Source organism: Rhinolophus hipposideros, assembly GCF_964194185.1.
Source record: "Rhinolophus hipposideros genome assembly, chromosome: 24".
In the NCBI taxonomy this organism is placed as follows: Eukaryota; Metazoa; Chordata; class Mammalia; order Chiroptera; family Rhinolophidae; genus Rhinolophus; species Rhinolophus hipposideros.
The window spans coordinates 35627884-35655291 of NC_138070.1; the positions used below are offsets into that span (position 1 = coordinate 35627884).

General features: G+C 43.0%; 1 protein-coding gene across 14 annotated transcripts in view; it reads right to left on the reverse strand.

Moving 5' to 3' along the window:
• The window catches only part of GRAMD1B (GRAM domain containing 1B), a gene marked incomplete at its 5' end in the record, with an annotated part of 168168 nt that overhangs the window by 57714 nt on the left and 83046 nt on the right, over positions 1 to 27408 (reverse strand). For 2 of the 14 annotated variants that reach the window (XM_081037380.1, XM_081037372.1), the window contains one exon: positions 4226 to 4562. The exons of 10 other annotated variants lie outside the window; for them this stretch is intronic. In XM_081037380.1, coding sequence (XP_080893506.1) covers positions 4226 to 4275 — 50 coding nt within the window. Of the gene's footprint in view, positions 1 to 4225; positions 4581 to 27408 lie in introns of those variants that run through there. 2 more of the 14 variants (XM_081037382.1, XM_081037383.1) reach the window with 2 other exon arrangements.

Sequence of the window (27408 nt, forward strand, 5' to 3'; positions counted from 1 at the left end):
ACACCGGGAGGCCACAAACCACTTGAACAGGGCATAGAGTTCCACTGAATACAACTTCCAGCTTCTTCTAAGTTTGCTCTTCAGCTTCCCCCTGCCACCGCCCCCTCCGCTCCCCGGAAAGAGAAATGTTGCTACTAAAACTGTAAGGAAATTGTGCAGGATCCATCCATCCAAGAAATTGCCGAAGAGGGCACGCTCTGTGCCAGGTAATATTCTAGGCATTTAGGGATACAGGCTCTACCTCTAAGGAACTCACAATCTGGTCGGGGAGACAGACATGTAATTAACTAACACCATGCAATAAGAGCTATTTAGATTCCATCAAAATATCTCCCCTCACGACCTGTCAAGGGAGCCAGGCAGTCCTGACTCAGCCCCTTCCCTTTGTAAGATCTGGGGAAAGCCACACCTCTCTGAGCTTCAGTTTTATCATGGGAGAAGAATGAGTGTGAATGTTCCCTAATCCCCACAAAGATGCCAGAGGATGACAAAGAGGTACAAAGGATACACTGTGAACTGCTGAGAGCACTAGCTTCTCACAGACAGAGGGATTCAGATCTAAATTAGGCAAAGGATTCAGAAACAAGATCCAGGCAGTCTGGGCCCCTAGTTAATTCAACATCACCAGCTTTCCCTCTGGTCAGGGCCACCTCACCTTGGGCACCAGAGGGTTTTCCTAGTCAGACTATGAGACTAAGGAGTGTAGGATGTAGGAAGAGAGGTAAATAAGACTATTCAGTACACCCTTCTTCCCCTCATATCACTCCTCCCTGACCTCATTATTAGAGCCAAGTATATGGCTCGATCCCTTCCATACCCCTAATGGATTCAAACCCAGTTCCAAAGTACTTTTCTGCTAGAGGTCAAACAGAAACAGGGCAAAGAATGACCATTACATTAAAAATCATAGGAATTTTAGAATACAAGACTGTAAGAGGTCAGCTAATCTGCCTGGCTGCAGGCAAACATCCAAGTCACCCAAGAGAGGCTTTACCCTAATTTAGAATATATTAAAGGCACAAGATTACGGGGCTTCCCTTTGTGAACCTACTCACTGTCTCCTGCTACCATCGGGAAGTTCCTTACGATCCAAACAAAACCCTGTTATAATGCACTTAATACCATTCTCTTTTATTCCAGCTTTCCCAGACTCCAGCTCACTGCATTCGCTATAACTCCGCCTCCGGCCCTATCCTCGTTTCTTTAGGAGAAATGATTCTAACTCCCCAAACCTATTTTCATAAGTTAAAAATCATTTCTCCTACAACATCTCCACCAAATGTTTGTTTAGATTATACCTTAAGTGACACAGAAGCAATTAACTGATGACATATTAGGTTGGTTCAAAAGTAATTGTGGTTTTTGCAATTATTTTTAACCTTTTAAACTGCAATTACTTTTGCACCAACTTAATAACTCATTTCGTTTTTGGACAACTCTTTTTATTTTAAGCTTAAACTGTTTCCTGTGGCTTCCTACCAAAGGCCAAATTTCTATCCCCTTGGCAGCCATAGAATAAACCTAATTCCTGTTCCATATGCAATTTATCACGGCTCTCATGCTCCTTCTGTCTTTTCTCTTGCAGACTTGCTGGTCCCTCCAGCCATCCCTCACACAGCATGGCTCTGGGTCCCTCAGCCATTGGGTTCACTCTCCTCTGAATGAATTCCAGTTTATGTCAATCCCCCTTAAACCGTGAAGCCCAGAAGTGGTTGTAACTCTGCAGAGAAGCGCTGTGATGAGCCCAGAATAGGGCAGAACCACCACCTCGTGTGCTTTGGATATCAGAGTGCAAACATATATTTTGTTTGAGTCACCTGAATCGGGGGAATCTGAAATTAGTCACTGTTCTGAGTCTCTGGCTACAGACTACAGGCTAAGGTGAGTGCGTGCAGGTGTAATGTATGATGTACATTCCTACAACAAACACCCCCGTAATTTCCCCACTTCTTCCCCCAACCAGACAAACCCAAGATCCGGTGGGATTCACCCAGCTCTCACCCAAACTCACAGAGTACTACAGTTCTGAATGTTTATATGAATATCCCCAGGCCAGAGGCAAAACCACTGCCCTGAGAGACTCACTTATCTGAAGATGTCAAGTTCTTAGCAAATGTTTTCCTTTCTTCTAGTCCAAACATTTGTTTCTTGGACCTTTACTGCCTGACTTACAGATATGCTGAGGTTTTGCCTGACTGGAAAAGAGTGATACTGTGAGGTTCCGAGGTCATTAGGAAAACTGAATTTAGCCCTGTCTTGTCTGTAACCAGGCACAGAAGGGTGCATGTGTGCCAACACCTGTATGGTGAAGGCTGCCTGCACCCATCACGCTTTTCTAAGGAGGTCTCAGGTGATCACCAGGACTTTCTAATCAGGACTGTCTACTTCCGGGGTCAGAAAACTATGATCCACCGGCCAATCGATCCCACCACCTGTTTTTGTATGACCCAAGAGCTAAGAATGGTTTTTACATTTTTAAATATTAGGGCGGGGGGGAAGAATACCTTGTGACATGTAAAAATTTTATAAAATAGGAATTTCAGAATCTACAAATAAAGTTTTATTGGGAATACAGCCATGCTCATTTGTTCATACATCGCCTCTATGGCTGCTTCCACTGTATGAAGCAAAGTTGAGTCGTTGCAACAGAGACAGCCTGGCTCACAAAGCCTAAAATATTTACTGTCTGGCCCTTTAGAGAAACAGTTAGCCAACCACTGGTCTAACAAGGTAAGAAACAGTCTTTTCTGTGAGCTTGCTTCTCTTCTGTCAAGTTGGGGAAGAGGGTGTCTTGCGTCCCACAGACAAGGAGCCTGTGCTTGATGACTCTACAAGTTGAGGGAAGGGGCTGTAGGCTTGCTCCTGCCTGCAGAGGAAATTTGTAGGGCCAAGAAAGAGAGGAGTTTTTTTGTATGTAGAACGACAGAAGTTCTGATTCCTTCATTGTCTCCCTCCCAATGCGGCACTACTGCTTTCCATAGCCTTGGCACTGACACTCTCCTGCTACAAAAAGCTAGCTCCCCAAAACATCATTTCTCCTTCCCTTCTTCCAAGGCCAGCTTTTTCCACCCCAGACCTGTGGAGTACTATCCAAGGTGAAGGGGAAAACACATACACTACTCAAGGCGAGCTGGGGAGACAGGAGAGGAAGGAGGCAGAGCAGCCAGGAATGTCCACAGAAGCAGAGTTTGCTGACAAGTGTCGGAGACAGAAGTTAAGAGGCAAAGATCCCTTTCCCCACCCCTGGGTGGGCGCTTGGCTGAGTCTCCAGGGAGACAGAGAGCTCTAAGTTCTACCCCACCCTTCCACTTCCTAAATCAAGCAAATAACTAACAATGCAAGGAGGTGTGGGGGTGTAAGGACCAGCCACCCAGCTATCTGTTTTCTGAAAACACATTGCAAATCTCTGAGCCAAATGCCAGCTAGGCCAAAGAATAAACAAATCCCTTTATTTCCCTGAGACAGGAGCTATCAACTCATCTCATCCTCTCCTTCCACTACCCAGATCCATTCGTCCCACAGAGAAGCAGTATCTGTCCATCTCTGAGAGGGTGGCCTGCCTTTTAACCCTCCAGCCTGTCCTCTCCCTTGCTAATCACTACACTGGTCACCTCTCCCCCACCAGAGTTATTGGGTGGGTGGAGAACAGGAGCACATGGCCTGTCCACACTCCCCCGAAGCTTGTTGGGCCAACTCTCCATGACACACTACTAATTCAATCCTTTGCCCTCCTTCCTCCAAGGTAGAGGACCCTGAATGAGTCTTGTTGGCCAAGGGAATCCCATCAGCCCCAACCCCACTCCTCCCTCCACCCAACCTGGGCCCACCCCTCAGTGCTCCAAAGCTCAGTTCTAGTGGTGCTGCTAGAAGGAGACAAGAAAGGAGGAAAGAGAGGAAAGAATGTGGCATCTCTGCAGCATGATGTCACACTTGCTGCTTTCGGATCCCCCAACACAGAACAGAAGCAAACAACATGGACTCCGGATTTACTCTGCCTTGAAAGGTTTGAGTTCTCGGCAGTGCTGAGCAGCTGTGCCAGCTGGGAAAACCACACAGTCAGACAGCTAGGTCCTCGCTACAGCTCCCGGGACCCCGACCCAAATCCTTGGCATAGACACCCCTTCAAAAAAAAATCCCAAGGAAGCATACATACACACACACACACACACACACACACACACACACACACGCACGCAAGCACGCGTCAGCACGAGTTAGCACTAACCTGGAAGCCATTAGGAATGGTAGCAGAGTGCAGTGCAGAGAGGACCTCATTCATTTATGCATTGGGCAGTGGGGGGTGGGGGTGAGGAGCGAGGTCCCTGAGCACGCTGGAGGGCACTCACCTCCATGACCATCCCACAGCCTTGTTTCTAATGGGGAAGGGAGAGGGGGCAGGGTTCTCATAAGCTGGGGGAGCTTCCTTTCTCTGCTATTATGCACCGCTCTGGAATTTTAAGCATGACTCCCCTTTATTTCCTTTCCCCCCCACCTCCCTCTGTGGCTATTTCATGTGGTCGTGCAGCGTACAGAAGTCCCTCTTCTCCCTCGCCCTTGCTCTCTTTCTCTCTGACTCGCTCACAGACAGCTGTTCTCCAGCTCCTGCACGCACGCGCAAAGGCGCACAGACACACTCAGACACATGCACGAGCACACACACACCCTGCCGCCTGCCGCTTTACATAATGCAACTCTTTGGTGCTGTCAGCTTGCCAGCTCTCAATTATTCATGCCAGTTTGGAGGACAGAGCCACTGGGGCTGCAGGCATTATTTCCTCTTCATCCCCAAATCTGACAAAACACAAGATGATGCTCTGGAGAGATTTTGCTCCCTTTGCTGCCACCAATTATTTCCCAGGTGTTGCCTATTAGGTCAACCTGTATCAAGGAAGTGACATTAAATCAAAACACAGGCACCTGGCTCAAAGGAGAGCCTTGCATCTTTCAAAGGCTGACAGCTGCTCTCACTGTCTGAGCTTTGGGAACAGATAAAAAGAGGGAAGCAGCCCTGGCGACCATAACATGCAAAAGAAGATGGCTGAGGGTCTCTTCCCGCTCGCTTCCCCCAACTTCCAAGGCAGCAGAGCGTGACACTTGCTGCGTAAGCCGGTTCGACTCTAACAGACAAGGAAAACAACACTCAAACAAGGCACTTACACACATGATAAGGCAGGGTCATCTGAGTTTTCAAACCCTAGGTTATTCTTTTTTGGTGTTTTGTTTTGTTTTTGTTTTTTTAAAGGAGGGCGCAGCTCACCATGGCTCATGCAGGGATCGAACTGGCAACCTTGGTGTTATTAGCACCACGCTCCAACCAACTGAGCTAACCAGCCACCCTGAGTTTTCAAACTCTAAGCTGCACCTCCTAAAATTGTTTCTTCTCCTGTCCATTCAGTGACACGCAGTATCGGTACTGAAACAGGCCCCAGAAGAATGCTGTCAGATCATGGTATTCAATTCAACAATAACACGAATGCACATTGTGAAAGTCATTACAGCTCACAAAGCACTTGCACTCATGTTCATTTGATTTCCTCAACAATCGTCTGCAGACACACCTTGGAGATACTGCAGGTTCAGTTCCAGACTATTGCAATAAAGCGAGTACCACAATCAAGTCACTAATAATCTTTTCACTGGCAGACAGCATTGACTTCAATTTGTAAAAACTGCGACATCTGTGGAGGGCAAAACAGCAAAGTGCAATGAAGCGAGGTACGCCTGTCTACAGGCCTCATTATGACCACGCCTACCACAAGGATGCCAAGCCCGGGAAAGGCAGGAGGTCCCATGGCCAGAGAAGGTGAGCTGGGAGTCCAGATGACTAACTCTAAACCCCACGATAACTAACTACTGAACACCCCATGTGCATGGTGAGTCTTTGGAGAACCACTGTCATCGTTGAAGAGAGTAGTAGGAGAATCCCAAACCTGGGCCCAAACATACAACAACAAAAACAATGATGACGGTTAGCTCAGTGTCTCTCAAACTTTGTCTGAGGATCTTGTTGAACCACAGGTCCTAATGTAGTAGGTCTAGGAAAGGGCCCAAGAGTGGGCTTTTCTAACAACCTCCCAGGTCATGCCCACATTGCCATTCCAAGGACCACACTTTGAGTAGCAAAGGGTTGGTTTACGCATTCTCACTCTTCGGCTGTTCCTAAGGGATGAACAGAGCTCTGTCCGCTGAAGCCATACAGGACAGCACAATGAAGGTGAGTACTACTTATAATCTGCTGATGTCACCTGTGTCCTGCTCAGCAGACTCATGCTGGGAGCTTGTCACAACACTGCTGGGCCATCTTTCGGCACAAAGCCTCATGCTGGGATTGCCTACAGGCTCAGTGCGACAGGTCTTTCCAGGACTGTTTCTGTCTGCTGCCTGTTGACAGAACAGCAGCCTCATGGTACCTACAGAGCACATGGGTTTGGTACGTCTGGCCTCCACCCGTTACCTAGAGGAATTTCAGCTCCAAGGAAAGGTGTACTGACAATGCTCTGGGACACAAACACTGCCCCAGTCCCACCCACCCCTCGAGTCTGGCTCAAGTCCCGTCTCTTCTGAAATGTCTTCCTTCCTGTGGACCACTCACCTGCCTCCTCCATAGAAAGATCTTGGCCTCTGGAGTCCAATTTGCACTCAAACCTAAGTTTTGCTGCTTTCTGGCTCTGTGACCCCGAATAAATCGCCCAACTACCCCCAATTCAAACTCAGTTTCTTCATCTGAAAAAGCCAATCATACATATTTCTTTTCTTACACTGTTGAAAAAAAATGATAGAATTTAAGAAAAAGGTGGGGGGGGGCATGGAAAAGCAGCCAAGAGAAGCTGGCTACCTCCTCCAATAAACTACAGTATACAATTTAGAAATTAATGATAGATTCTGTTGTTCACTGTTGATTTTATCTCCCTAAGAAGAACGTAGACTATTTCTTTCATGCCCCTCCAACATGTAGGAGTACTGGGTACAGCACAGGTATTACTCAGTAAATATCAGAACTGACTGCCCTATCCTCCATTAAGACAGTAAACAAAGGCGTTGGTGGAGTCAACCGGCCAGTACCGTGCTCCTGGCTTCCCCACCCCCTCACTATGTGACTTTGGACAAATCATACAAACTTTTCAGAGGCTTTGCTTCTTCCATGATAAAATGCACAGATCCATCTTTATTCCCGAACAGCCCTACATAGCCCCCCAGTGTTAGTGTCTTCATGGATTAAACTAACAGCAATGAATTACAAGGGCAGGCTCAGAGATCAGACAAACCTGACCTCAAGTGCTGGTTCTCTCAGTTACTGATTTTGTGACTTTTCAAAAGTTAGCCTCAGTAAGCTTCAGACTTCTTAACCTTTGAAGTGGTCACAAATAATAGAATCTTACCAAGCTGTGTGAGAATTAAACCAGCTTTTAACTGTATCTGATATAGAGTATCTATCCAATAAATGAGAACTATTATTGATATTGGTTAAAAACAATAGCTATTTTTGAAAAACATAATGAAAGATATCTGCTAATGGTGAGACCAGCCTTCAACTGAGTGTGGATCTAAGAAAAAATTCAGTTCTTTAAGATACATGATGTATGTGTATGTTATTTCCTCAGTTACCAAAATGTTCTTTGCCTTCTCCTCCCAAATTGGACCTTATAAATAATGAGAAAGTTACAGAGGAAGCCAATCAGAGAACGTGGACTTTGTCTACTGTGTTATAAGACATAAAGCTTTCTTTCATGAGCTACATAAAACCTGGTAATAAGTAGAAATGGAGTACTTTCTATGTGCAATGCAATTTGCTGTCTCTCTAATGTGAATGATGACCTCAATTAATCCTACTAGCAACGTTAAGAAACAGGTACTCATCACCCATTTTTCTGATGAGGAAACTAAGAGGTAGCGTTTAATAACCTTCCTTCCTATAGTATATGAGGAAAGCATGTATCTGAAACCCAATCCGACTCTTAACCACTACATTGTGTGTGAAAAGAAGGTACAATTGACGCATCATAGTAGAGCAGGGGCGCTTTTCCTAATAGTATCATAGATGTGCACTGCTCTCGCTGTCCTCTTTGAAAGTCACAACACAAACTCTGAAGAGGCCAGCTGAGTCTAGGAGCACATGCTGTGATTGTGACAAAGCTAAATGGACTTCCACAGATGGAACTTATGCTCCGGGACTCAATCTCCACATTTTAACAGCTGAGTTATTTTGGTGCCTTAATTCCCAAACTGCTTTTCTGTAAATGAATTTAGGAAACTGAAGTAAAAGTAGATATCTTTTTCTAAATTAAACCTTTCCCTTAGAGATATGGAAAACTGACATTAGTTTCTGTTTTTGAAAGGAAAAGAGGTTTCTGAGAGTCCTGTGCAGTATCAAAAGCATTTTCTAAAGAGCACCCAGGAGGCATCCAAGAAGAGAAGTTAAGGTATACCTGCCAATCCAACTGAACCAAATAGTCCCATTCAACCCAGTCCCACTCAGTCACATTCTATAAACAGAAGGTCTGTGTCTACACACTATCTTTTTCACCTCAAGTGCTTAATAACCGTTGTTGACAAGAAGAGGAACTAGAGATGATAAAGTCTTATTATATCTTGAACCCTACTCCCATCCCAAAGAAAACAAAAGACGTTTTATATAGTAAAGATTTCAAACATTTTAACTAAGTCTGAATTTGTTGGATTTGGGGAAATGATAGGCCAAAGTGAACCTGATTATATGACTATGATCATCCAAACCACAGGTGATTTTATAAAGCATAAACATCTAGGAGATTCCTGAGTATGTAGGGTCAATCAGAAGCAAAAGGAACAGACACCTAACATTTACTCAGAATAGACCATGTGCTAGGCTCATATTCTATTTTATCTACTTATAAAACTTTTCTTTCATCAAACAGATGAGGAAACTGAGTATAGAAGCCTATCCTTACCTAAGGTCACACAGTATTTCCAAAATCCATGTTTTCACCACACCATGCTACTGCCATAAACAAAGACCTGCTAAGTAAAAGGCACTTCAGACAGAGATTATTGCATTTAATCATAACCGGTTGCAATCATAACACTGCATCTGATCTTCCAAACAACACTGCAAGGTAAGTTTCATTGTTCCTACTTTGGCCAGTTATCCATTTATTGCCCTTCAGGTCCAAATCCACACTATGTTGCCCTGCCTGGAGATGCTTACGCCATATCCTGTGATCATTTCACCAGCCTCCCAGTCATCTCATTGACATCCCAATAGGCAGTTTCCAGTTTACCTGTCCTGGTGTGCAGCACCTCAGGAACCTTCTGTCATCCCCTGGGTCACAACCATGTCCTCTCCAATGAGCTCTAAATCTTAGGCCTGCATGGGGAGCCCCCTTACTGGTTTGTTCTTTCACTGGGTGCTCTACTCAACTTGAGGTAGTGGCTGCTCCCTACATCTGTTAATCCTGCATTCTTTAGAGTCCTCCGTACCCTATTACTTGTTAATGGTTCTTAATATTAAGTTTTCCCCGTTCAAATTGTTGGTGTAGTTTCTGTCTCCTGATTGGATGCTCACTGATATACTACTGTAGAGATGAGCAAAAAGCAGCTCAGAGGAGTAAGACACCATCCCTGCCCTCAAGTTATTCAGGAGTAATGAAATGGTTAAAAGCATTTAGAACATTCAATGTACAAGCCAGACACAGCTTTTTATCCATTTAATATGCATTCCTTCATTTAATCCTCACATCAACTCTACTTTACAGATGAGGAAATTGAGATATCTCAGAGAATAATTTCTCCAGATCACACAGTAGACAGAGAAACCAGGATCTGTCTCCCAATATAGACTCCAGAATCCATTCTCGGTCCTGATGCAATCCTGCTTCCATCAACTGGCTGCAGTCAAAAAAGAAAGAGGGACAAGGAGGCAGAAGTGGAACATAAACACAGCAGTCTTTCATGAAGTTTGGAAGAGAAGAAAAAGCTAAATTGTTAGGCAGAGAAGTCCACATATATCTAAAGAATTCAAAAAATCAGAAGGGGCCATTAAAGTTCTTTTAAGTCAATCCCTGTAATGTAAAAATTTGGTGTACCCTGGTCATCAGGTACTCAGGAGACCCTACTAAATAACTCTTCCCAGAATTATTGTTCAAGATACCATCCATGTTTTATGAACTGTTAATGCAAGAAAACTGGTGATCCAGAGATTTCCACTCTGCCTTCTTTCAGTTCCCAGACTTTAATCCATGGAAGCTGGGCCAGGGATATCCAAATGGGTATACTGATTGTTTCTGAGCCAGCTGTAACCAAAGATCTCTCATTAATACTGCATCTCTCACATGAGGAGCAGTGATGTCTATATAATTAAAACCTAAAGCAAGAAATGGCCAGAAATATGGAGGGGAGAAGGAGCCAAAGATTCATATAGCTCTATCACCTCTCTCACTCTATAGCATACCAACATTGCCACTAAACCAATACCCACCCTTTAGGTCAAACTTTAGCAGGTATAAAAGCTTTCCCTAGAGCCAAATGCAGCCCCAAAGGATAAAAAGACAGAGCTCTAACCCACTGGGAAGAGAATTCGCTGAAGTTACTCAAAGCCTGCTTCACCATACATGCAACACTCCCTCCCAGTTTACTTACAATCCTATCCAAATAGATTATCTCCTGGGTATCACCTTTTTTTCCTACATATTCCCAACCATCAATTCTAGATTTTTAGCCTGGATCAATCTTGGATTCACTGAACGGTCTATGCCAGTGGTTCCCAGATGTTGCTGCCCTTTTTTACATATCCCAGTGCCTAGATCATACCCCTTACCAATGAAATGGGAAATCTGGGGATGAGAGGCAGGCATCAGTATTTTTTAAAGATCCCCAGGTAATTGCAATGTGTGGCAAAGATCAGGAATCACTGGTCTATACAATTTTACCTTAATTCTCTAGTAATGTAGTATAAAAATTACTCCGGAAAGTACACATATAGTCAAATGAGCTGTATTTTCTAGAAGTCAAATTGTTTTCTTAATCAAAGTCACTTTTCATTTTCCATTTTTTTTATGATTTCCCATGTAACAATTGAAGCTAACACTCACTGAGAACTATATGCCTGGTCTTGTGCTAGGCTCTTTATATGAGGTCTGACAATTAAGTTCGCAAACTTGTTGCAACGATATCGCTAGCCTTTTTTTCTAATATCAGAGGGATTATTCATTATGAATTTGTACCAACGGGACACAAACAGTTAACCAAATTTACTATTTGGAAGTGTTGAAAAGGCTGCGTGAAAAAGTTACACGAGAAAAACAAAAAAATTAGATGAAAATGACCTGAACTTTTCACCAATTCATGGCTCTTGCATGACAACAATGCACCAGCTCATACGGCACTGTCTGTGAGGGAATTTTTAGCCAGTTTTAATTAAACAAACAACTGTATTGGAACACCCTCCCTACTCACCTGATCTGGCCCCCAATGACTTCTTTCTTTACCCGAAGGTAAAGGAAATATTGAAAGAAAGACATTTTTATGATTTCAGGACAGCAAGGGTAATACGACTACAGGTCTGATGGCCATTCCAGAAAAAGAGTTTCAAAACTGCTTTGAAGGGTGGGCTAGGTGCTGGTGTCGATGCGTAGCTTCCCAAGGGGAGTACTTCAAAGGTGACCATAGTGATATTCAGCAATGAGGTATGTAGCACTTTTTCTAGGATGAGTTCACAAACTTAATTGTCTGAACTCATAAAGAGTACATTGGGTTATATCTCATTTAATCTTATTATTCCAATTTCACAAAAGAGAAATTGAGTCAAAGAGATTATGGGCACATCTACAAGTTTATACACTACACTTGAGGCGTCACTTTTCTGGGGCTAAAGACTTTAACAAATTTAAAAGATCAAAGAATCTCAGGTTATCTTTTCCCTGAACTTTGGGTTTTAATTTGACCCAACTACATTTGCTCTATTTTTGGGGTTTTGAAAATTGCTCTCTTTATTAGAGAAACTAACCTCATGTAGATAAGTTTGGTGATATTCTGAAATGCACAGAAAAGAGAATGAAAATGTCACTTATTTCTAGATCTTCACAATTAGAGTGGGTGCTTGGTGGTCAGAGCAAGAATCCACACAAGCTGGCAGGCACTAAAAGTGTTCTGTCCTGGAGAGAAAGCACAGAACCCCATGTGATCAGAACAGTACACCATGTACGAGGAAAGGTCTGTACAAGGAACTGGAGTTGGTTCCTGGGGAGGAAAAAATTGGACTGAGGAAAATCAGGATAAATTAAGTAATCTCTGGTCATGATTCTAGGGGAAGAAGGTATATATGTGGTATATATGCAGGAGTATACGTGGAATCCAGGTGCTACAGAGAGGCATAGAGAAATGAGTGTAGAAAAATAAAAATGTAGGGGATGACTTATGGGATTGGTGACCCATGGGCAGGACTCAGAGTCACACTTAACAGAGAGGCAAGTTGTCCTCTTTCTAGGCAATCAAAACTACCCACGCCAGAGGCTCTGAACCAAGATATTGCCTGGAGGGTAACTGTAAATGGGGCTGCAGACCTTTAAAACATGGGCACAGATCTAATCTTATTATTTAATTATGGAAAGTAAAGTAGTTTAACTTGCCCACGTTCCTAAGGTTAACATGGAAGAGGATTAAATAACAGAAACACAAAACAGTCCAGTGTTCCTTCTACCACGTTAAGAGTCACCAAATTCTGGATATGGTCTACCACTATGTAGGACTATCCTCCGACCTTCCACATGTCACTCTTCCTCTATCAAAAGGAGATAAAACACCTGCTCTATAAGAGGGTGACTGTGAGAAAGAAAAGATGTAAGGCCAAGTGCAACGTCTAGAGTTCTAGACATGCAGGAGCAGTATAATGGTAACCTTGGCGTGAGTCTCCTGTCAAGAAGGAGGCACCCATTTCCCAGCTGTCAGGACTAGGAGTTGCTGACGGGTCACAACTGAGTTCCTCTTTGGGAACTGCCCTTTGCCAAAAAGAGCAGCCTCACCAAACATTATATCCCCTTCCCAAGGACAGGCCACACCTAATGGCTAGGCCACGAGAGGACACAAAAAAACTGTCCCTCTGCCTCAGTTTGGAATAACTCTGCAGGGCCATTCTAGAATCCAAGCTTTTCAAGGGATCGGCTGAAGCTTCTTGCAAGTGCACCAAAGTTTAACTTCTTCCTCTGCCCAATCCTGATTCTCTCACTTAAACACATAGGCTTATTTCCAAGAGCACTTCCCAATAGGCAGATCTGTCTCTGAGTCTTTTCCAGGGTCTCTCTCCAACCTAAGACATATACTAATTACCATAAAGGAATGTGTGTAAATAGGGAGATGACAGAACATGTTGCTGAAGTTTAGGGAAAAGGCCAAATCTCAGGCTCAGGAATTAGTACCAGCCTGGGAGTTTTAGAGGAAGTCCAGACCCCCTGGGACAGGCACATAACCACGCTATGGCTTCTACCTCTGTCCACTTCAAGATATTAGGAGAGACTAAGCTCCTTTCCAAATGACCTCTTTGCAGAGGTAACTGACCTCTCCTTAATCCTGGATTAAGGTCTTAAAGAAGGAAGCCTGCTTGCTGGTGCCCCAGTTAAGATGTTGATGCTATACTTAACAGATCTTGAGTCCCTCCGGCCACCAAGTCTTGGGCCATGTGACCATCCCCTCCATCTCCCTCCATCCTATGCCCACACTTCCTTTAACCTACAAAGAACCAGCTAGTTTTGGCAGCTAATAGGGCTTGCATCACGAAAATGCCATTGTTAGGCCCCTGCACTGGGAGCTGGTAAGGAAGAGAAGTGAAGAGTGTTGTGTTGGGTTGGGGGAGGTAAGGGGTCATGATGAGTTAAGGAAGAATCTTAGTCAAAGCAATGACCCTGCCCTAGTTGGTGGCCTTTGGTGTGTGCCAGAGAGGCTGCTGTCACCTCCTGGCCCCATTCCACATACACACATGTCTTAGGAGTTTGGTTGGTCAATGGGACCAAACAGCACAGAAAACCCAGGTGAAAACAAAGTGCCAGAGCTCATTTTTCAAGCATATTGACCCAGCTCCTCTTTAATTCAACCCAGACTCTCCAGAGGACAACTGGGAGGGCTCTTACACAGGTGCTGAGAGAACTTCCACAATTTCTCTTTCTATAGGAGGGCACAGGAGCCTGGTCTCCTGGAAGTGCTTGCTATCTAGTGTCTGGCTTTCTGTAGGTATGCTTTTCTAGGCTGCTTTGAGAGTTTTCCAGACCCTGTCTGGGCTTACCTATCACGTAGATTATTTGTACATATGGACGTCTTTCCTCAGTGTCCATTTTCTCCATACACGTGCAGCTGTGGCAGTTAGCCTGCTCAGTCACCCTCCCCAAGGGCAGCACCTGGACTGCTTACGCTGTTGTTCCCAAGACCGGCTTCCTCCTTGTTAGGGACACAATACATACTTCACTCTTGATGGGGACACTGCAGCCTCGTGGATGAGTCACTGACATGCCACAATCGAAAACTCACTTTATAAAACAGCATTGCTTTCACAGGGTATAGGCACCAAGATGACACTGGTGTATGACCTTGGACAGATCCTACCCTTACTCTGGGCCTCAATGTCCCCATCTGTTATAAAAAGTGGTTGGTCTAGATGACCCATCAGTTATTTCCTGCTCTAAAAGTCCATTACCATTCTTCACCTTACTTCCATGTGCTAATAAGAAGCAAAAAAGATGAGCTCTGTGGCTAGAGTGAGGCAGAAAAAAAGCAACAATGCTGACCACAGCAGGCAGCACCTGTGATCCTGTGGCCATGAGTCCTCTTCTCTCTCTACTTTCTTCTGATCTCATCATTGCCTCAAACTATCTGCCTCCCCAATTCCTACTTCTGCATTTCCTGTCTCGCTAGAGAAGAGCTAAAAAGCTATCAGGGTGGCTGTACTGGGCAGTGGTGAGGCACTCCCTCCTCCTAAACTCCAAACCAATCCTCATTAAAGAATTTTGGCATAGCCTGACTCTTCCAGTCAAAACCTAATGGATACTGGAAAGGAACAGGTAGGAACAGAAGAGATGTGACTAAGAAGATAAGTAAGCCAAGTGGCAAGTTGGGGACACTGACTCACCACAGACATATGCCATAACATCCATATCATACCCTGGCAGTATCATACCCTCCAACCAAAATCAAATTTCTTTCCCACAGTCCACATACAGTAGATCATTGAGCCATGCAGCCAGAACACTGCAGCCTGTCTGCAAAGGGGTACTGCAGAATAAACCCTGACCTTTGGCAAGGACCTCTCTTCTACAACTCTCAAAGAGTATGAAAGCCTAGTAACCAGTATGAAAGCCTAGTAACCAGCTCAGCATGGACCAAAACTACAATGTGCTGTTAGAATAACTAAAATATATTTGGGCGTCATCAACTGAAGCAACTGAAGGAGGTAAAAATCCACTGCAAATAATACGGGTAGGAACATATCTAGAAAGAGTACTATACTTTATGAGGTCTACTGTTCAGGTGAGATAAATAAAACAATGTGGGTCTGGAAACCCTGCCCTATGCAAACCTATACAGTAACGAGCCATGTTTAGATTGAACGAGAGATACCTTAAAGAGAATACCAAATATTTGAAAAGAGGAAGATAAGAGAGAAAGCCAAAGGAGGGAAGAGTCTAATTGTTTTGTTTCTCCAAATGGAGGTTATTAGATAGCATAATTGGGTTTGAAATAATGGGTAATATTCTCAGAATTTAGGCAGCCAAACATTGCAAGAGGATAGCTCATAAAGGGTAAGCTTCTAGTCAAGAGGCTGGTTGCACCCCATCTCTAGGTAGGAGGTCCTGATGACCTCACAAAACCACCCAACTCTAAGATATCATCTGTGACTAAGCAGTGCCCAGTAGTAGATGACACCCAGTGAGGCTCCAGTGTAGGACTGAGCACAAGGCCTTCTGATTTTTGTTCCGAAAACCACTAGGGATCTCCACCTGCTTCTATTCTATAGATCCTTCTTCCCTGGATTGAGAGGTACGGTCTTCTCTCTACTGTTAGGGGCCAGAAAGAAATACATTCACAAACTCCATGAATCTCCAATGCAGAAAGGCCTTTGGATCTTACTCAGCCAGATTTCCCACCCAAAGCAGTGATCTCCTCTGCAGCTTCCCTGAAGAGAAGGAAAAGAAATCAAAGGATCTTTTCCATTCGCCTCCGAAACAATGAATCAATATTCTTAAGTAATGAAACAGGAAGCCAAATCCTTCTCTTTTGAGAATCTTTTGAGAGATTGACAAAATCTGTCCCTCAGTCCACTGAGGTCCTACTCCTGCCCATCACCATGGGTCTCAGAGTCAACAAAGGTATCAAAACCCCCACCAAGAACAGAAATGCCTCTGTGAAGCTTCCTGGAAATCTTGTAAAACATGCTGAAGTGGGAGTGAGTGGATGTTAGGAAAACTCTGCCCACTGCTGGGTTCCCTGCATGCTGACATTTACAATGAACATGGAAAATATCCACGAGACGTGCCCTGGAGGACTGGCTTGTTTTCTTCTAAATAATCTAGCATTTGACTCACCAATGCTTGGGTGTATCGCATTAGAATTCTCTATTCGACCAATGGCCTTTTGCCCAGCCTCGATTACTTCCCAGGACACCCTGGCGGGCAGGTAGAAACAGAACAGCTCAATCCTCCCAGGCTGGACGTCTCTCACAACATCCTCCAACCTCATGCCATGTCCATAGGCAACTGGATATACAAGGTCTGACAATTAAGTACAAGAACTCACCCTAGAAAAAGTGCTACATACCTCATTGATGAATATCACTGTGGTCACCTTCAAAGTACTCCCCTTGGAAAGCCATGCACTGACGCCAGTGCCTAGTCCACCCTTCAAAGCAATTTTGGAACTCTTTTTCTGGAATGGCCATCAGAGCTGTCATCGTATTACGCTTATATCGTCAATGTCACCAAAATGTCTTCCTTTCAATATTTCCTTTCCCTTTGGGTAAAGAAAGAAGTCATTGGGGGCCAGATCAGGTGAGTAGGGAGGGTGTTCCAATACAGTTATTTGTTTACTGGCCAGAAACTCCCTCACAGACAGTGCTATGTGAGCTGGTGCATGGTCGTGATGCAAGAGCCATGAATTGTTGGTGAAAAGTTCAGGTCGTCTAACTTTTTCATGCAGCACTTCCAAACAGTAAACTTGGTTAACTGTTTGTGTCCAGTTGGTACAAATTCATAATGAATAATCCCTCTGATATCAAAAAAGGTTAACAATATAGTTGCACTAAGTTTGCAAACTTAATAGTCCGACCTCGTATGTGACTCCTGAGTATGAAAAGAGAAATTAGAAAGCACAGGAAGAAAAAGAATCCTTGAGCCAGATACTAAACATGGAAAAATTTAGTCCAACAGGATCATTTTCAGAAAAGTAATGGTTGAACAAAACCCAAAAGTTATAATAAAAATTTGGAAGCATGCTAAACCATAGTGCCCATTTTGGCTCAACAGTGTTCCTGAGGGTAACACCACCCATGTACCCTTGGTTACAGACACCCCCAAGTCCCCACAAGCACTTCTGTCCATTCTCCTTCCTTGAGGTCAGGAAGGTTGTGCAGAGGGTTCAGTTTAACTCAGGGATTGAGTTGGGTGTGGATAGTAATTACAAAACCTTGTATTTATGTCTAGCTATTTCTGGCCGATAGCTTGTTTACTCTTCTTTCAAGTCCCTCTGAAGAGGTCAGCCAGCCTTAGACATGGCTCTGGCCGTCCTGTGACAGCACTCCAATGTTCATCAGCACCACCTCATTTACAGGTGGAAATCAGACAGGGATTTTTCTCCTCAGGCCAAGAGACAAGGAGGGCAAATGGAGGACTGCCTTCTCAGAGCAAGTCACACTGGAGCACCTGAAAATTGCCGGTCATTTGCTACAGCACAAAAGCATTCCCTTTCCAAGGCCAGCCTCAACAGAGCACTTACTCAAATCATGATCTCCAACCTGGATGATCAGCTTACAAAAAAAAAATAAAAGATTTCATGAAAACTTACATAGTATTATTGATGTGCCAGCTAGTTCTGTTGATAAGTACTTTATACAGTAGGTACTAAATTATCCCTGTTTTATAGATGAGAAAACTGAGGCACAGAGCAGTTCAGAAAGTTACCCAAGATCACAGAGATGGTAGCTGGTGGAGCAAGGATTTAGACCCAGTGGGCCAGCTCCAGGGTATCTGCTCTTAACCACTAAAGAGAAGCTGCCTTGCCCAAATTCATGGGCCCCGAGCAGATATTCTGATTCAGTATGTCCTCACATGATTTTGATGACCAGCCAGGTGGGGGATCCTTAATTAATTCAGTAGTTCCCAAACTGTGGTGTGCTTGTTGATACTCAGATTCTTGGGTGCCAGAAGTTCTGGAATTTGAACCAAGAATCTATAGTTTTCAAAAGCACCTAAGATGATACCAGTGCAGGTAGTTCACAAAAGGTGCTTGTAGAAAACTAGTCATATCACTGCACCCCATTTACCTGGGACAAGTAAACAACTCACTGGGGCACCTCACCCAGCCTACAGATACCATTCATTCTCCAGTGAAGCAGCCACCATGGGGGAGGGGGAGCTGGTGGCTGTGTGAGAGTTGCTCTGTTCTTTAGCCTTGGTGACAAGGCTGCCTTCAGACTGTGGAGGAGGAGGGAAGGAGAGTGGTGACTCAAGAGAGCTCACCGTCCCTCCACACTTGACAAGCTGCACATCAGATGGGGACATGCGGTTGGTAACGGGAAAAGAAAAAAAGACCGGGCAGTCTGGGCCCCTGTCTCCCATTGCCAGAACAATGGCCTCTTCAAATCCCTGGCATCTGAACTGGCAGTCGGCCATCAGGAAAGAAAAGAGCTCACTGTCCCTTTAAGGACGCCCTCTTTCCACAAAGGTCAGAAATGCCAACTCAGCCTGCCCAGCGGCTGCCTTTCTGCCACTTTGGTGCCCTGGGGCACTGCACCATGCTCCCCCTTCCAGTTGATTCTCTGGGCACCTGCTGTCTTCTGAAGAAGAGAGAGCATCTAGGTGACAGCTGCCTCTCCAAGTGAGAGGTTCAGTGATTCGGCAGGAACTGCTAATGTGGAGGGAAACCCAGATCTCATTTGCTTTCAAAACCATCCTCTCAAGGAGAGTTAGCCCCAAGGAAGTGGGCTTGGTGGAGGGGAAGGTCAGAAAGATGACTGCACAAGGAGGGGTAGGAGGTCAAAATGAAAACTGAACAAGGAATGGATGGTCTAAGGGAAACATAATATTTCATTCAGAAGAACAAAGGCTGGTGGATGCTTGGTCCAGAAATCACAGGGCTGAGATGGGAGTATAGTGTGGAGGATGGAAGAAGAGTGGGCGGGGGGATGACAGAAAATACAGGACAGTGGTTAGCGCAAGGGCTTCTCTCCTGCAGACTGGACTCAGATCCTGCCATTTTATGTAACCTGAGACACTTTTCCTAACTTCTCTGAGCCTCAGTTTCTCTGTAATATTGGCATACACTGAGCAGTAAATAAATATTAGAAACTAATAATGTCTATTACTAGGGTCCTAGCCACTCCTTGCGGGTCTCATAGGCAGCTCAGATGGTCAGAGTGTATGTTCAAAAAGCCCAAATCCCAGACCACACCACTGGTTCTAGGAAGTCATCTTGCAAATATGTGCCATGAGGAAAAAGGGCACTCATTTAGAAACTACATGGGTTAGTGCAAATCATGATTGTCATGGAAAAACAACTCAATATTAGTCATCTATTCATAATATAAAGCAAAGGTCAGCAAACGTTTTCTGTAAAGGGCCAGGACAATATGCATTTTAGGCTTTGCAGACCATATGGTCTGTCATTATTTTGAACTCTGTTGCTGTAGAATTAAAGAAGCCAAAGACAACGTGTAAATGAAAGAATGCAGCTGTCCCAATAAAACTTTATTTACAAAAATAGGCAGCATGCTAAGGCTTGCTGACCCTTGTAAAAAAGATGGCATGAATGGTGGACATGGTGAATCCTTATGGGAGATGGATAAAAGATATGGAGGAGAAGCCTATCTCATACTCTTCCACCTTGGGATTCTGAGTATTTTACCCAATTACTTGACTTCCAAGAAGAGTTTTTGGCTAACACCAGCCATTCAATGACTCCTTTATGCTGATTTCTTCAGCATCTATGTCCAAAGTTTGCTGGGCATCTCTGCACTTCAAAGTCTTCTTTTTCTTGTTCTTCTGTACTTCCTCTAATCCTTGAGATTGGGAGTTCACAAGGGGCAGAGTCTCCTCCCTTAGCAAACTTAGTGAGGTACTGACTGAATGGCCTCCCATCAAAGTGTTCCGCTCTTCAACACACCTCATAGCAAAAATGTCCGTCCTCCAGTCAGCTTCCGAGGAAACAGCAGGTCTTTCTTCATCAGCTTCCTGAACAGGTAGGCATCTCAGGAAACCCACGCTTATTTTCACTCATTCACTGATTCACTGAAATATGGGAGAGCCTGCAATGTGCTAGGTAATTCACAGAAAATACAAATTTTTCCTCCATCTTGAGTGGAGTCAGAAAAAGGCAGCTATGACTGGAGTCCTCTCATAAGGCCACTCTGCGTTGCCTACTTCCTGCTCCCTGGTGTCTTTCTACCTGAGAGCTCAAGCACTTCAAAAGTAACTTTCTCAACTGTACTAACAACTTTCATCATGACAATTTCTCAATGGCACTAAAAGCGTGAAGGATAAAAACAAAGAATGAGGAAACTGAGATCAAAAGCAAAGGAGGAGGAAAGTGAAGCAAAAACAATTCACTATTTCAAATTAAAAAAAAAAAAATACTGCTTGCTTGCATCATTCTCTCTGCATAAAATAACCTCAATCTACAAATCCCTTCTATATGGTCCCGGCCTTCCTTCAAAGCTCTGCTCCCAATGCATCTTCCCCAGGAAGACTTCCCTGATAAATTCCCTCAAATTTCGAACTCCAGCATCCCTTGGAATTCCCCAGTACAGCTTATACCTTCTGCATGATATACGAGAGCCTATGGCCTCTGTCTTAACCCTTAGATTGTCACCTTCTCAAAACCTACATCACAACTTTTTCTTCTTCCACATTTCCTATGGCACACTGTTATTGGCAGGTACTTTCCCTACACTGTCGCTTGGCCAAGGCCCTGCTTCAGTGGAAGAGCTGCTGCTATCTTACAATAGCATCAGTGTCCTATCACTGTTCACACTACTATTCATTCATTCATTCATTCATTCATTCATTCACTCAACAAAACATATGCGTTTGGAATGTTCAAGTACCAAGCAGTGTGCTGCAGGTTGTCATATATCTCATTTGCAAATTCATTAAATCCTCAAACCAGCCTATTGAAGTAGATATTATTAACATGTAACTTGCACACAATAAGAGGTGATTTCAGAAGGGATTACAGAACATGTGGGTGACTGATGAGAAATGGTAGACTATCATACTTTGGAAAACAGGTACTCATCTACCTGGCTGGTGTTCTGTTGCTAGGAAAATGGACATGACCTATCAAGGTTCCTTCCAGTTCCATGATGGAAAATTCAGTCACCTGGGTTTTATAAAAGTCGATACAATTTTGTATCAAAATGGACCAATGTATTAAATTTAAAAAACAAAATCACAAAAGCACTCAAAAAAAGCAGAGGTGAATATGTCTATTCTTAAGGTTGGGAGGAACTTTCTATGAATAATAATACCAAACAGAAACCATACCGGGAAAGAGTGACTGGATCACACTCAAACAGACAAACTTCTATGTGCCAAAAATCAACCTGAAGTTAAAAGACAAAATTCTAGGGAAAATACTTATAACGTGTATGACTAAGGGTTAATATCCTTGTATTAAAGACTCCTGAGCAATGAAAAAGACAAACACCTCAACAGGAAGGTGGGCAAAGAACAAAAAAGGCAATTCATAGAAGAAATATAAATGAGTCGTGAAGAAATTTAAAGCATGTCACCAATGATCAAAGAAATGCAAATTAATGCAACTATGAAATACCACTTGTGGAATATCAGATTGGCCAAAACTAAAAAGAATGGGAATACCAACACAGGCAAGGACAAGAGGAGGAAACACTCTCATTACTTGCTGGGGGAGAGGGAAGTGTAAATCCGAGCAACCCTTCTGGAGGGTAACTTGGCACTATGTATTAAAGCCATTGACCTAGAAATCTGGCTTCTAAGTTTTCATCCAAAGAATGTTAGTACATTAGTTTTAATCTTGAAGAATTAGAAATAACCTAAATGCCAAATGAGAACAGACAGCCATATGCATATTTGCAATGCTACCCTTAAAAGTAATTACAGAAATCAGTATTTATTATTATAGAGATCAGATATTATTAAAGAATTTCAGAACAATATGTAGACTGAGTTATAAATGTCATCAATCTAGTATACTTTTTACGTATAATATACATAGAAAAATAGCTCAAAGGATATAAACCATTTTGTTAATAGTGATTATATCTGAAGGATGGTATTATGACCAATTTTTCTTTTGACTTTATATTTTCTAATCTTTCCACAATGCCCACAGACAATGTATTGCAAAGAAAAAAAAAAGAAACATTCAAACAAGTTAAAACTACTGATATTTTCTTCCAAAATTTCTTTAATTCTGATTTTCAAAAGAGAAGATATATATACGTATATATGTATAAATATGAACTTTGGAAAGCAAAAAGGACTATACAAATTCAAGACGGTAATCAATTACCCACCAAATATTTTCTGAGCACTAACTATGTATATAAAGCCTTGTAGAAAGTACAATGAGAAAATAAAACCAAAATTAGAATAACTCTACTCTCAGAGAAGATTTAACATGTTATAAGAGATAGAATGACATCTATTTCAAGGCAATGAAATCAACTATGGGAATCCAAGCAAAGTGCTCAGAGAATTAAAAACTTATTAATTCTTATTTAGGGATAAGATAAATCTAGGACGACTTGTTCAAGGCGGTGGCAGCAAAGCTAAATCCTGAAGGATAAATAGTATTTCCATAGGCAGAGAAAGGAGAAACATAAGCAAAGGAGCAGGAAAACCCAAGACTGTAGTGGTATGAAAAGGGATGTGGCGTACTCTGCAAAGAACAGGTGTGTGGGATGGTGGGGACAGCTGGGTTTGTGGAAGGATGGAATGGAGGATGAGGCTGGACAGTCAGGATGGAGCCAGTGTGGAGAAGGCCTTCAGTGCCATGCCAAAGTGTCACCTGCATTTTGTAGGCAGCAAGGAGCCAAATTCAGTTATTGAAGAAGGGTTGGAAATCTGTCCTGTATGACAGGTGAATGAAAAGTGGACCTGAGAGCCACAAGAAGTGATTAGATTATTCGGTCATACAAAAGGAATGAAGTACTGACACATGCTATGAGGTGGATGAACCTTGCAAACATTATTCTAAGTGAAAGAAGCCAGTCACAAAAGTTTGCATATATGTACACACGATTCCATTCACGAATGTCCAGAATAGGGCAAATATAGAGAGACAAAGTAGATTAGTAGTTGCTTAGGCCTGGGCTGGGAGGATTGGGGAGAGGCGGGACTAGCTAAAAGGTACAGGTATCTTTTTCAGATGACGAAAATGTTCTAAAAGTGACTGTGGTGATGGAATATACTAACAACCAATGAATTGTACATTTAAATGAGTTAATTGTATGGTATATGAATTATATCTTAATAAAGATTTTTTTAAAAAAAAGAAAAAAGAAGAAGAAGAAGAAGAGATCAGCCAGGTGGCTATTGCAAAAGGCCAACCAAGATATTTGAAGGTTGTGAAACGAAGACAGTGGCAGTAGTCATGGGCAGAGGACAAATGAGAGAGACACTGCAAAGATAGAACGGTGTGGGGAGTGAGGGAGAACAAGAAAAATAATAGCTCAGAAGCTTCCACTTTGAATGACTAGAAGAAGATGTGAAGGGAAGGTTGGATGGGAAACAATTATAAATATGCTTTTCATGCAGTGAGTTTGAGGAGCTTAGCCCATTCCAGGAAGCGAGGGAACAGAGAGGTACAGGTCTGGAGTTGACAGTCCTTGTGGCAATTGGTGGCTAAGGGTCTTTTGTGACTGGTGGCAATTATTAATTATTTTTAGCACTACTGACCAGCTTAGAAGTGGTCCTGACTTATTCCTAGAAATATACTTAGGAGAATTTAGTCAGAAGAAAAAGTCAAGATTGCAACAAGCAAGAAAAAACAATTCTATAGCTGCACATGCAATACTCTCAACATTCAAGAGCTTGGTATTCACTGATCCAAGTGCAGATTTTGGTAAAATGGAGCACTATCATTGCAGCTATAAAAGTAATGGTTTATACAGACTGCTCAGTAGCTGAATGACAGTGGTTACTAATTGGATTCACAACAGTACAAATTTATTTTGCTTGTTTATATCAAAGAAGGCAAGAATTAGAAGTAGAAACTTTTGGTTCACGAAATCAGAGGATTAAAAAAATCACTTTAACATGCCAGTCAGTACTTGCAATATAAATAAATATGTATTCAAAAGGTACATTTTAGACCAAAGAGATGGCTTAGGAAAATAACACGCAACCAGAAGGGTGGATCACTTTCAAAAGCCCAGTGGTGCAGCTCCTAAACTTTGCATCCTGCAGTTTGGCAAGTTAAGCCTTTGGAAACAAAACGGTTTTGCAGGTCAAGTCATAATGTCTGGGATATAAACTCTGACCATTCAGTAGGGATAAAAAGTTGAAGTCCATGCAAGGAAGCTATTATGAAACAAGGAGACTCCCAGTCTCAGGAGAAAGGGTCCAAAAAAAGAGCTTCACTGAAAGATAAATCTATTTGTACCGCAGCAGGAGAGGCATCTGAGTCGCCTGTGGAATTTTCCTATCATCTGCAGAAGGGGTGAAAGAGACCCCGCCTGGAAGAGGTCCAGTTCTGGCTCCCCTCCCCCACCTTAGGGACACTCCTCCAGGGCCGGGACCAGTTCTCACTCATCTTTGTGTTCCAACCACTTAGCCCAGTGAGTGCTCAAGGACTGTTCATCAAGTACACAAATGAATACATGGATTAAAGAGACAACAGGAAGAATCCAACGGGAACTTGGGAAGAATAAATATTAAAGGGTCTTGTACTCGAGATCCTTAGCCTGAAGTCCACTAGGATCCCTAAGAAATAAAATCTGCTGCTCTAATCTCATCTATCATCATAGAGATGACGGCATTAGTGCCTTGCTGGAGCTCACAGACTTGGTGAGTGGTACTGTGGAACAAGTTCCAGCCTCCAGTTAAGTGACCAAGTGACATTACCCATGGAGGACAGAAGACTTAGAAGAGTTCCAGCAGTGAGACTAAATAAAACATAGGATCTGGGAAGTTGTTAATTTGAAAGGAGAGGTAAAATTGGCTGATAGTGGCCTAAGGCTATTTTTCCTGGTTGCTCCAAGAAAGATAATGATCAGAGTTCTCTGTAGCCATCCAGGGCAGTTGAAACAACTGTGGATTTTTAAGTGTGTGGAGAGCAAGAACCAAGCTCTCTTTGAACAATGCCAAACATAAAACAATAAAGACTGTAATAGTAGCTTCACATTTATAAGGTGGTTACAATGCGCCAGGTCTCCTAAGTGCATTAACAGGAATTATGTCATCTGATCCACCCAATCCTTACAACAGGTGTGATTAGCACCATTTTATAGATGAGAAAATCAAGAATTGGGGAGATTAAGCAACTTGCCTAGAGTCATAAAACTAGAAACCAGCAGAATAGTATGCACTGTCTCTTGGGGCCCATCACATAGTTAATGGGAGAGAGCTCCACATTATGGAGCAGCCATTTTTGCCCGTGTTAGAACAAAGTAGAGCTGGCTGAGAAGCATAACCTGTCTTCCCTGGGGGAACAGTCCCCAATCCAGACTCAGGAACCCAGCCAGTGCACAGTTCCCAAGATTTGTAGTTGGGGGGTGTTTATCCTCCCAGCCTTTGAATATTTTCATAAATCTTATGAAACAAATAAAACAAAAAAACAACTGAACAGCTTTCAAAAGGTTCAGGTAATGTTCTAATGCTTAACTGGATGGTGAACAATGTTCAATTACAGTTGACTCTTGAACAATACAGAGGTTAGGGTTCAGGCTCCCACACAGTGAAAAATCCACATATAACTTTCGACTCCCCTAGCTTAACTACGAATAGCCTACTGTTGAGCACAAGGCTTATAGATAACATAAACAGTCAATAACCACATGTATCATATACTGTATTAATACAATAAAGTAAGCTAGAGAAAGGAACTGTTAAGAAAATCCATTTACAGTATTTATTGAAAAAAATCCACATACAAGTGGACCTGCACAGTTCAAACCCATGTTGTTCAAGGGTCAACTGTATTTCTTTAAGCTGCACAGATACATTATATACTTCCTTTTTATGCATGATGCATTTCACAATTTAAAAATATTATTTAAATAAACTCTTACTGAGTCCTGAAGTGACAGCCAGCAGATCAGTGATGATTAGGGTCATGCCTCACCATGGGGGTGAGTATGCTGGGAAAAATTATCCTCCTGTATGATCAACTGATATAAAGAGAGCACTTCCAGCCAGAATGATTGCCCCACCTCCTTGGCAAACCTTTCCTAAATTGTTAAGTTTAAAGCTCCAGATTTCTACCAAATAAACACTCTTTTTGCACTAACTCAGAGTACAGTGTAGAGGTTAACAGCATAGGTTTCAGAGTTAGACATCTTCAGTTTTATCCCAGTTCTGACATTTACCATGTGATCTTGAGCCTGCTACTTAAACCTCTTTTGAGACTCAGTTTCCTTACTTGTAAAATGGAATAAATACCACCTTTCTAATACACCTGTGAGACTTAAAAAAAAAAAAAAAGGAACACTATAGGAGCATTGTTATTATAATTTCTAACCCTATTCTTAACACAGGCCCCAAAACTATTCCAATTCTCCGCCCCAGAGCATCTTCCCAGGGAGTTGGGATTTGCCTCTCCAGGCTCTTTGGTCACCGTGAGCCTGAGGGCTTGTCACGGCTTAGTACTGAAGGTCTACAGGCCTCTGCCTCACTTTTGAGGCCAGCTGTAGGTAAGCCCTGTCCTAACATTTAAAATCCTACCAGAGCACCCCCACACAGCCCTTGTTCTGATCAGGCAGCTCAGCTCTCTCTCCCTTCCACCAGGCCCTCATTCTGGGTTCTGTCGCCCAGTTCTTACTTCATCCCTGCCTGAGAGATGCGTTCAACTCTCTTAAAATCTCAGTGGCTTCCATCCTTTAGGAATCAACACACAGCCCACCTCCTCCATTCAGCCCTTCTCCCATTTATTTTGCCCATTACTGTTCTTTCTCTCCCCCTCTCTGTTTTTTACACATCTTTGGTGGTAATAATTTATATCATTGTCTTCATAAATTACCTTAGGATATTTCTCTAAGTT